Below are 11603 nucleotides of genomic sequence, written 5' to 3' on the forward strand. Positions count from 1 at the left end.
CACTATATATAACAAGTGACTATTAGTGCGTTCAGTGTGAAATGCTAACTTTATACAGAGGCACATTATCTCGATAATTTTCACAGCTTGTTTCATGGTTAAATGACTGTAATTTCTTATAAGCGCATGGTGAAAAGACCAACTGTATTCTTGCCACCCTGTGGACCATGAAATGACTACCAGCTTGCCATGTGCACAAGACATTGCATGCATCTTCTCTAGATATCATATGGCTTCAGTCCTATACCATGACATGATTATCAAGAATAGTACAGTTCTACAAGTAAAATTATCGAAATACTAGTGTTGATGGATATCTCAGTAATGTATCATGTTAAACTTTCACTTTAGCTAGAAATTACATAAAAATTACATCAGAGTAACCAAAACACTAAAATTCTTCATCTTGTAAAAAATCCAACATGTTCTCTGTGATTGCATGTATGGACTCTAAGCCTCAGAGGGGCATTAACTCCAGAATGAAAGTATATTTAATCTTGTTTCTACTATTAATTCTCAGATTATTCATGTGTTTGATGTATCATATCCATACAATTTGTTCCAAACATGCGATTTTCCATCAATATTTTAACCCACTTTCCTTCTTTTATAACAAAACTTAGGCTAATGATATCATACACACAGATTTTATTTTTCCTGTGGCTGCTTATTGTTGATGTTAGTCCTGCTCTTGTGTCCCTCTTCTTTCACACTACATGTCGGTCGCAACCAGCCATCATCAGGTGTATTTTACTTCACATAGCTGTCACACTGCATTCAATATTAACATTTAAACTCTAGATTTCCAATTGTTCATTGCTCTTTCGTCAATCGGCACCCGATATTGAAGAAAAGCAGTGGCACGCACACAGAGAGGCTGCACAAAATAACACGCGAGCTGTGCTGAAAGCAAGAGGTAGCTGCTGCAGCACATATAAGCAAGAGCAGGTATCTCTGTGATTTTTTATTTTTAATTTAAATTTAAATTTTAAATATTAAAACCAAATTGAGAATTTAAAATTTTAAACCAATCGAGTCAATATTAATAGAGATTTTAAACATAATTGACAAAACCGACAAGGGGAGTTCTGGAATATCGGGTGCCGATTGACAACAGAGCAATGAACAATTGGAAATCTAGAGTTTAAATGTTAATATTGAGTGCAGTGTGACAGCTATGTGAAGTGAAATACACCTGATGATGGCCGGTTGCGGCCGAAACATGTAGTATGAAAGAAGGGGGACAAGAACTACAATAAAGTGTTGCATTTACGACGGAGTTTATATTATACGTACAGAAATTAAAATTCATAACAAAAACAGACATCATACATACTACTACACTTCAAGAACCAAGTCTCAATAATATATAATTCACGCACACCGACCATTTATTACCTCTTAACTTTTGACTCAACTTAACTACTGATTCATCAGTAGAGTGAGATACATTACTTTGCAAATAATTTCGTAAAACAAACCTAAATTGCTTTTTGTCATTTTTTAAAACTGTGATATTTGACGGCAGAGTGTTAAATAGCTTGACGCCTGAATAATACACCCTTCTCTGATAGGATGATAAATGTGTTGAAGGTATATGAAGGTGGTCATTCCTTCTGGTACACCAATCACATATACAGTCATTGGTTTGAAACTTATCCAAATTATTAACAACAAATGTCATCAATGAAAGAAATACCTGAAGTATTTATTAAGTAAGTAATCATCTTCTGGTAGGAAGAAATGTAATAGGTACAGTATGTCCCTTTGAGTTTTGAAAAGAGAGGGGTGAATAACAGACTTAAAGCACACCATCTGAATTCACATTCTCAGATGATTCTGTCATAATAATTTATTTTCAAAAAAGTTATTTCAGTAATATTCAAGTTTGGTTTTCCGTACGACAAGAAGCTTGATTTCTTCCATTTTAATTTTTTTTGGGTGCGGGGGGGGGGACACAAAAGAGCTACCGAAGTCGAGAATAGAATTAAACTAGAAGACAAAGTTTTGAACTGGGATTAACAGATGGCAGGCAGATTTCCAGTAAGGTGCGTTCATTTTCTTCCGCAATGAAGTGAGCTCATATTGCAACGGCGAAACATATTGATTAATTTAGAAATGTACCCTAGGAGAAGTATTTCTACCTTATACCCGTAGATATCGCTAGTTTCGTGAAATCTGGTAGTGCACTATGTGTATTTTTTTGAGCGTAACAATGTGAGGTCGACGTCAAGAAGGCTGAGCAGAAAAAAAAGTCTGCATAATGGTGTCCATAATCAAAAACCAACTCCTGAAGCACTTATCAAGGCAAGTATAACAGTTTGTGAAATATTTGTGTGCTTATGACAACAATGACAAATTAGGTTTCTGCTAGTGAGGAGGGGCTGACACTAAAGGGTGTTTCTACAGTTTCTCGGCGCACTTGTTCTTCTACTAAGTGTGGAAGAAGTTTCATGCTCTATTAATAGTTATTATCATATAACAGCCCTGTCATGCAAATACTGATAGTTTATGCATTGCACTGTGGTTCACGTTGAATACAAATAGTTGTCATTCGTTTTAATATAAGTAAGACCTCTGAGAGTAACCAGAAAGTCTGGCTGCAGACTTAGTTAACTTTAACAAAGACCATTATGTATAAGTTAGGGATGGAGATTTCTGTACGGCAACATAATTTCTTTTGCATAATGCAGAAGGGGATTGCTGGGTTACGTCAGTTGGTATGGTGACGGGCTCCGGGCTGGATGGCTGGAGTTCGATTTCTGGCGGAGGCAAGTGATTTTTCTATGTTCCACAGCATCCAGTTTGGCTTTGGGGCTCACCCAGCCTACTGCCCAATGGTTGTCATGGGCTCTTTCTCTGGGTGAAGGGAAGTAAAGCAGCAGGGGGGGCATGAATCTGACCAGTCACCTCCATTTATCGAATAGGTCAAGAATGGTGAAGTTGTACCTTCACTCCCCCGTATGTCTTCATGGCATAATGCTTAATCAGTTAAACACAGGGACAACTTTACCTTAATGCAGATGGGTTCATCATAACTGAAATGTGTGTTAAATGGTTTTGGCTTAGCCCATAAATGAACTAGTCTGTTTCGGATGTGATTGTAATTTAAAAAAGCGTCAAGTTATTGATTACTTAGGCATATTGGTATCTGGGGTTATTGTGAATTATGTGAGTGAAGAGGGCCTGTGCAGCTTTGCAGTTGCAGTTGTGGATTTTGCAGAATTAATTTGAGTAAGGAGAAATAATGTTTAGTTGCTATTCAAGTTTTCAAAGATGTAGGGGAGTGGAGGTATATCTCCATGTATTCTTAACCTTGACACTAGATGGAAGTGAGTGGTCAGTATCACACGCTAGTTGCTTTACCTAAGGGGAAAGACCCTCCAGTACCTGTTGAGTGGGTGGTTGGTTGGGCCCCAGAGCCAGTGTAGGTGCTGTGGAGGAAAGAAAAATATCTTGCCCCTGCCAAGAATCAGCCACCGGTTCCTTGGCTATCCAGCCTGTAGCCCATTGCTATATCCAGTAAGTTATGCAGCTCCTGCTTGTGGTAGTTGGCAACTTTTTATGCATTGAAGAGTAGTCTTGCAGGATGTCATGCCATGTGTGATATGGTAGAAGTTTACTGATGTTTTGTAGGAAAGGAGTGCCTCTATCTTCACGTTGAAAAGTATGTTTAGTGAGCAAACAGCAAGCAGTTCTGTGCATATTTTCGTCCTCTGTGTTCCATGAATGAAAGAATGAATGTATGAGGGGTAGGCCTTCTCAGCCCTTGCACTGTGACCTACAGTGGTCTATTGTGCTTCCCCTTTTGATTATCCCCCCAGAAATCCCGCGCTTCGAATGAAGTGCAGGATCTTATACGTGGGGGCGTCGAAATAGTTACTTGGTTCCATAAAGTATTGACCCAAGTGACGTAATCGTAAATAAGCTAAGGCCTCACATTCACACAGGATATGTGTGTGGCTGTTTCGTTTTCTTCTTGACACCTCTCACAAGTGGCACTATAACTTAGTCCCGGTTTGAACAGGTGTCCTTTGAGGCAACAGTGTCCTGTAAGTAGTCCTACCACCCATCGTAGCTGGTTTCTGTTTAACTTCAACAGTTCCTTCGCTCTTTTAGTAGAAGGTCCCGTATGAGTCCCTTTGCTTGCCTGAGTCCATTTAAGGATCCCCAGTATTTCTTGTGTTTCATGTTTGTCCAGTCCTTAATTGCCTGTCTGGAAACTCCTATAGAGATGCCACAGGCTGGTTCAGGTCCTATGAACGGATGTTCAGCTCCAATCTTAGCTAATTGGTCTGCTGTTTCATTTCCAGCAATACCCTCATGCCCTGGCACCCATATCAGTTGTACCCTGTTATGTTTGGCCAGTTCCATGAAGGTTTGGTGGCAATCCTAGACCAATTTTAAATTGATCTGGTGTTTGTCAAGCGCTTTAAGTGCAGCTTGGCTGTCAGATAGAATGTAGATGTTCCTATTTCTATAGTTGCTATCTAAATTCTCCATAATACATGCCATAATGGCATGTACTTCTGCCTGGAATACTGTTGTGTACTGCCCAAGGCTGAAACTAAGTTTCTGCCTCATGCCATAGCAGTACACACCAGCTCCAGTGCCCTTATTTATCTTGGAACCATCTGTATACCAGATCAGTCCTCCTTTTCTATCGGGCTGAAACCCCTCTTCCCATTCACTCCTGTCAGGAAATCTGACTGTGAAGGGTTTTTCTTATACATGTCTCAGTATCATTTTGTCAGACCCCAATTTGGGTTCTTTTTTCATGTTCTGAGTTATGTATGCATGGCTGCAACCATCGGATCTAGGTTTCCATTGTTCACTGCACTGGAGACAGTAGATTCCTGCCCTGGCCTCTACCTCCAACTGTAGATGCAGTGGGGGGAGTCCAAGGAGTATCTCCAGTGCAGCTGTTGGAGATGTTCGAATTGCTCCTGTGATACCTAAGCAAGCCAACCGTTGCAATTTGCTGAGTTTTGCCTTGCTTGAGTTTAACTCTGGGGCACCGTACTGTGGCGCCATATGTAATTATGGGTCTTACAACCACAGTGTATATCCAGTGCACAACGTGCGGCTGCAGTCCCCAAGTTTTACCAAACATGCTTCTCCATGTCCGAAAAGCCTTATAGGCTTTGTTAATGACCTTGTCCAGCTGCTTTCTCCATGTCAGTCCCTTGTCTAATTCTAGACCAAGGTTCTTGACATCGCTGGAGAGGCGGGTCATCTTATTGAAGAGAGTCAGTTCCTTAAGGCACTTTATATTTCTCTTCCTAGTAAACGGTGTAATTACCATCTTATTGGGATTGATGGAAAGACTTTTTCTTTCACACCATCATTTCACCATGTACAGAGCTGTTTGAAGATGCTCTGATATGGTCGAAAGGAATTTTCCATTTATGAAGATTGCTATGTCATCAGCATATCCTACTGTATAATACCCATCATCATTAAGACCCCACAAGAGGTCGTTGACGACCAGGCCCCACAGCAGAGGCGAGAGTACGCCCCCCTGTGGAAAACCCCTAGACGTGGATGCCCCCAGGGTTTCTTCTGATAATGTAACAGCTATGGTTCTGCTTTCCAGCATAGTAGCACTGATCCACCTGCATATTGCAGGCTCTGTGCCATGCTTTCCAGTGGCCTGTTTGATTATATCAAATGAGGTTCTATCAAAAGCTCCCTCTATGTCAAGGAATGCTCCTAAGGCAATAGCCTTGTGTTCAATCGCACTTTCTATGTGTGTTACCACATTGTGTAGTGCGCTTTTGGTAGATTTACCTGGTTTCAGTGTAGAGGATATGTCCTCAACACCCTGTCCCTGATATGCCTATCCACTATTTTCTCCATCATTTTCAACAAGAAAGATGACAGGCTGATAGGACGATAAGCCTTAGCCTCAGTATAATCAAGTTTCCCGGGCTTTGGGATAAACGTCACATTATCTTGCCTCCAGGCCATGGGGATGAAACCATATGCCATGCAGGCTCTATATATGTGGCATAGGTATGGAAGTAAAAGTTCTGCCCCATGCTGCAAAAGTGCTGGTACAGTTCCATCTGTTCCCGCTGACTTAAATGGTCTAAAAGTGTTCAGTGCCCATCTGATTTTTGATTGGTTAATTATGACTTTGGCCAGGTTCCAGTCGGCTGTTTATTCCACCAAGGTGCTCTCTTTGGTCTGCGAGTGGTGTTAGCCGGACAATTCCGATTAAAGGACAAGATAATAGCCCATTGCAACTGGTCAACGGACCGATCAGCATCCTTTATTGTGCATATATTTCGCGAGATGGTCTCTAGATTTACCTTTAGGTCGTCTTTGTAAGACTCCAATTTGGTTCTTTTAGGATTCATATAATTAGCTTGATCTACTGTAATGTTGCTTATTTTAAAGCATATAGCATATCTGTGATCTGATAGGGACGGCTCATCAGATACATGCCAATTACTTACCAGGTTTCCTATGTTATTTGTTCCTAGTGTCAAATCAATAACCTCCTTCCTATTGCAAACCACAAAGGTAGGTTTGTTACCATGGTTTAGAATATTCAGGTTCGAACTCACCAGAAATCCATAAGGCTCTCTCCCCTTAGGTTAGTCCCGGTGCTCCCCCACAAGATGTGGTGCACGTTGGCATCACACCCAATAATGAGTTGCTTCTTCCTGCTACAGCAGTAGTCTGTGATGTCCCTCATCTCCTTAGTTGGTGGTGGTTCATCCGAGTTGTATGGAAGGTAGACTGAAGCAATAATCAGCTCCCTGCTGCCTCCTCGATGTGGGTACGTTATCCTTTCTGCTGTTGCATCCCTAGAACAGAGCTCCAGCAAAGGCAAGCCATTAACACAATTCCCGATATAAACACAAGATCTTGCATAGTTACTCGGTACAGCAGAGTAAACTGTTCCCCCTGTGTTAGTTAAGCCCCTTATTTGACCCTTGTATAACCAAGGTTCCTGAATAAGTGCTGTATCTGCCTTACCCTCAGCTAGTTGTTGGCACAGAGCTGCCATGGCAGCTTTGCTGTGTTGTAGGTTGATTTGAAGAAATTTCATGATCTCTTCCAATTGAGGAGGGGTCAATTTCCATCTTATGTCCCTCTCTGTCCTCGGACTGGGTTCCGTGTGAAGGGGTTGCCTGATCCACTTTGCTTTTGTCATCTGGGGGCTGGGTATGTTGTCCCCTTCCTCCTCAGAGACCAAGTTAGAAGATACTGTATCTGTCATAGGTTCTACCTGGTGCTGAACTTCAGGATCATCCAGCACCTTAACAGTCCCCTGTGAGAGTCCTGTAACTGTTTTGTAACCGGTCCTCTGTATAATAGTATGGGAGCCCTGGTCTATGAATAAGATGAGCCTTTCGACTCAGATTGCTTATTGAGTACCCTCCAGTTCTCTGTATGAAGTCCTGGATTAAGGTCTGCAATCCATATCAGCAGCTCTTCCTGATTCTGGGCAATTTTGCCCCTAGTCCGGAGAGCCACATTAACAGGCTTGGGCAGGTTCCTGGCATCAGTAGCCTTCAGCCTGGCCCCTGATTCCAGCCTGTGTTTGTCAGTGGCTTTGGTGAGCCATTGACCAGACTGTTGGTCGGCACATGCATAAATAAGTGCACCTCCCACTAGTCTGTAGGATTTCAGGTGTGGAATTTCCCCCTTTCAGCCCTACGTAACACCTCCCCCAATGCTTCCAGAATGGAATTTTGGTCATCTTTGGTAAGCTTATCCTCAGGATAAGTGTCCTTGAAGATAGCTACCTTTATATTGGTCAGAGCCTCCTTGTAAGTCTCTGGGCCTTTTCGGAGTTCTGGCTGTTTCTGTAGGGGTCCTGCTGTCTGACCTTGGCCTCTTAAAGGTGCCAGTGTGGGTTTCTTCCTGCTTGGACGAGTCTGCATTTCCTGGTTGCTGACTGCTCCCAGTTCCTGCTTTGCTTGCCTCAGCTCTTGCCTTTTTCAACTTCCGTCTAGCACATCCAGACAAGGCTTTTTTTGCCTGATGAGGTCCACCTACTCCAGAGACTAGGTGTCCCAGTCCTTCTCCTGGTGCAGGTGTGTTAGAAGTACTAGCTCCCTGCAGTGGTGTGTCAATACTAATGACCCCCAGGAGAGTAGTGTTTGGTTTTACCTCTGTCAGGTTTTGAACCACTGGTTCAGTCTTGCATTTGGTTGAAATTTCAACAGCAGATTTGCTGGTTGCAACTGGGCCTCTTAATGGTTCACCAGAGCTTCCAGCCCCCTGCTGAAGCATTTCTCATAGGGATCCCCTTGGAGGGGGCTCTCTCTTCAGTTTAAGGTCTTTACGACCAGTTTTTAATTTGGTTCCTTTATTCATCTCGGTCCCTCGAGTTATGGGGATTTTAAAGGTCACCACCTGCAGCGCCCCATACGGGTTGAAGGCATAAATACAACAGGGTGCTGCCTGGTGCCCTGAGGGGATCGTTCAAGACACTGGTTAATTACCACCCCAGTGCCATGCAGCCCTCAGCACGATGCCTCACACCTTGGCTTAGGTGGTTTGGTCCTGTAGTAAATGCAACCCTCACAAGCCTCCAGGTCCAAGAGTGCGTGTTCAGGGCGAGAGGGGTATGCCAGATGATAAATGGGAGTGCAGTACCAGTTAGTCATGAGGTTGCGACCAGGGCATCCTACACAAGATTATCGCCCCTGGGGGTTGCTTCTGAGCTCCCCCATTCCCACCCCTCCACATGGGTTGGTCAAACCATTTTAACGTGTTGTGCCCTAAGGCTTGCGGCACCTTATCTGTACTCTAGGGAGACAACTCAAATAGCCATAGCTACCCCCATAGATGTGCTCTCCCGCATTTGCCCCGGGTACACCGTAGTGACACCCAAGAGTCATTATGCCGCCACATTTGAGGCTTCGGTCATATAACCATTGCCCTTTATGGAAACTCAGCTGCCAGCCCCGGAAGGTCATACTGATCCAGACCCCCAAGACTGTTGTTGGCCGGCGGGGCCGTGAGGAGGTGTTCCAAAGCTGTGTCCCAACGCATCCCTGGTCTATGATATGTCCCTGCCAAAGAGACATCCGTGGCTCAGCCAACCTCACCGAGGATGGCGTCATTACCCCCCTGCCCTCTGTGTCCCATGCTTCTTCATTTAATTTCCCTAACAGTGTTAGATGGCAGGTGTAGATTGTGAACCTACTGGCATTACCTGAGTTCAATTGCCTCTTAATTTCCTCCTGAATTATATTAACCTTTTATCTTATAAAATTCATCCAGTTTATAAAAAACAATGCATATGAATGGATATTATCAATAAACGATACAATGTCAAATAATGTGTGTTACATCACTCACACATCAAAAGAAAAACTATAAAAACATCTAACATGCATGAGCAATAAATGGAATAAATAACTTCTCTCAGAAGTGTACTGAAAATTATTATGGTAATAAATACATTCATAAATAAATAAATAAATTCATAAAACAACAAGAGATTGTATGTTAAAATAAAAAAGTCATAGTTGGTATGTCATATGGAAGTGAGATTTGAGGTTTTCCCAGTGGTGACATTGCAGATAGAATATTATTTTCTGGGAGGTGATGCTTTGTGTTGTGGTAGAGGGTAGTATTTTACATGTCATATGAAAGATTTTATCTAGCATTCTCAGTCATAGTTCTTTCAGAGATTGGAGAACTACTTCAGTATTAATGGGTGTTTCCAGAAATGAATTGATATAAGAGCTCACTGAAAAGCGAAGCCCAGAAAGGCAAGAATGAGCAAATGGGTTTGAAGGTGTGTCAGTGCTACAGCTGTATATGCCTGATAAAATGCTAGGCTGTGTTCATAAAGTGTTGAAAATTTACTGACTTACCATTACTGCCTTGCAACCTGAGCCATTCTCTGTATGTGCCTCTTATACTTCTGTTGCAGGTTCACCAAAAACTTATCAGCAGACAAAATCAATCTTAGTACTTTCAAAGGTGAAGGTGAGCTGTCCAACTTGGAACTTGATGAAACTGTGCTAACAGAGTTATTAGAACTACCATCATGGCTGAGGCTTACCAGTGCATGGTGTAATCGTGTCTCTTTTCGCATTCAGTGGACGAAGCTGAAAAGTGTACCAATATTTCTGGTGAGTTATAAAAATGTACAGAAATATGGTAGTTCTGATACTCTTTGTGGGCTGTGTGTTAGCTGAGGTGGTTAGTTGCTGGCTTCCCATCGTGATGGCACAGGTTTGGTCCTAGGCCCCATCATGTGAGATTTGTGGTGGACAAAGGGGCACTGGGGCAGATTTTCTCTGAATACTACGGTTTCTTTCCTCTGCCAGCGCTAATTCTACTAATTGTTCCATATTCATCAGTCATCCTATCTTTTATGCTATATATTCTTGATTGAGACTTACTTACTTACTTATGGAGCTGAGCCCTTCTTGAGGAGAAGCCAAATCTGGAGCTACTCAAGAATTTCCCAGCATTTTATGGAAACCGAAGGTTTATTACCATGTTCACAAGAGCCCTCCACTGGTCCCTATCTTTAGCCAGATCAATCCAATTCATACCCTCCCATCTTATCTCTCTAAGATCCATTTTAATATTGTCCACCCGCCTATGCCTTGGTCTTCCCAGGATCCTTCTGGCTTTCCCACCAATATTCTATATGCATTCCTCATCTCCCCCAATCATGCTACATGCCCTGCTCACCTCTTCCTCCTTGACTTGACCATTTTTCTTGATAGAGACAGTGTTGTTGAATGACAAACATTAAAATGTTAATGTTAAAATGTTGATTCCCTCTGCAGGACAGCCTTTTAGTATTAAGCCTTTTTTAAATTAATTTTTCATAGGTCCTGTAGTGTATTTACATTTTTTGAAACAAGTAACGAATTGTTACACAGATTCAAAAGTATGGTAGTTATGTGGAGCAGCTATAAAGTAACTGGACTGATGCTCTAAAATCTGTTATTCCACTAATCACACAATGGGAATATTATCACTAGGGCTCGGATTTCTGTGACATGTCATATTTTTATCCTGGCATCTTTTCACATGTATAATTAAATATAAACGCATTTCTGACTCTTGTGAACATGTCAATATTGTAATGTAAATATATATTATTGGCCATATAAATGCACATTTGAACCATATTTTAGCTTTAGGTCATATTTGGGCCCGAAGTGATATAAACTCATATTCTTGGTCATATTTTAGGCGAGTTTCACTTATTGCTCAGAAATATATTTGCAAGTATTGGCAACGATGTTATTTGGAACTTCATTTCTTAGAAATATTTGGCCTTGTGTAACGGGATTTGAAGGAATACTGTACAGAGTGAAGGGCAACGGTTCTTGACCTGGTGTAGAATCAATCACTTTGAAAAGAGAAATTGCCACCTCTGCCTATGTCTGTCTGTCTGTCTGTCTGTGTCTCTTTTTCTCCTTCACTGCAGTGATACCTGAAGTCCAGTTTGTTTCTTGCATATTGGTGAAAAATTTTTCCATCCACAAAGTGGTAAATTTCTACCCTCTCCCCGAAACCCGTCCAGTACAGTACTGTATTCATAACTTCAGTTGTTCAGTATAGTTTCAAGATGCCTAAAGTCAAGTGCTCTAATAGCGTGAAGTTGC

At 42.0% G+C, this 11603-nt stretch overlaps 2 protein-coding genes across 5 annotated transcripts in view; one reads left to right on the plus strand and one right to left on the minus strand.

The window, feature by feature from the left end:
* Window positions 1-1472, minus strand: part of LOC111874168 (D-serine dehydratase) — a 30522-nt gene extending 29050 nt beyond the window's left edge. Inside the window, exon 1 of one of the 2 annotated variants that reach the window (XM_023869429.2) lies at window positions 1399-1472. The gene's annotated coding sequence lies outside the window, so the exon portion shown is untranslated. The other variant, XM_023869430.2, reaches the window with a different exon arrangement.
* A 718-nt stretch (window positions 1473-2190) lies between these two features.
* LOC111874137 (UHRF1-binding protein 1-like) overlaps window positions 2191-11603 on the plus strand; it is a gene marked incomplete at its 3' end in the record, with an annotated part of 63330 nt that continues 53917 nt past the window's right edge. For all 3 annotated transcript variants that reach the window (XM_033755371.1, XM_033755373.1, XM_033755374.1), the window contains 2 exon segments: window positions 2191-2307; window positions 9905-10106. In XM_033755371.1, coding sequence (XP_033611262.1) covers window positions 2264-2307; window positions 9905-10106 — 246 coding nt within the window.

The sequence above is a fragment of the Cryptotermes secundus genome, unplaced genomic scaffold (assembly GCF_002891405.2).
Source record: "Cryptotermes secundus unplaced genomic scaffold, Csec_1.0 scaffold26, whole genome shotgun sequence".
NCBI lineage: Eukaryota > Metazoa > Arthropoda > Insecta > Blattodea > Kalotermitidae > Cryptotermes > Cryptotermes secundus.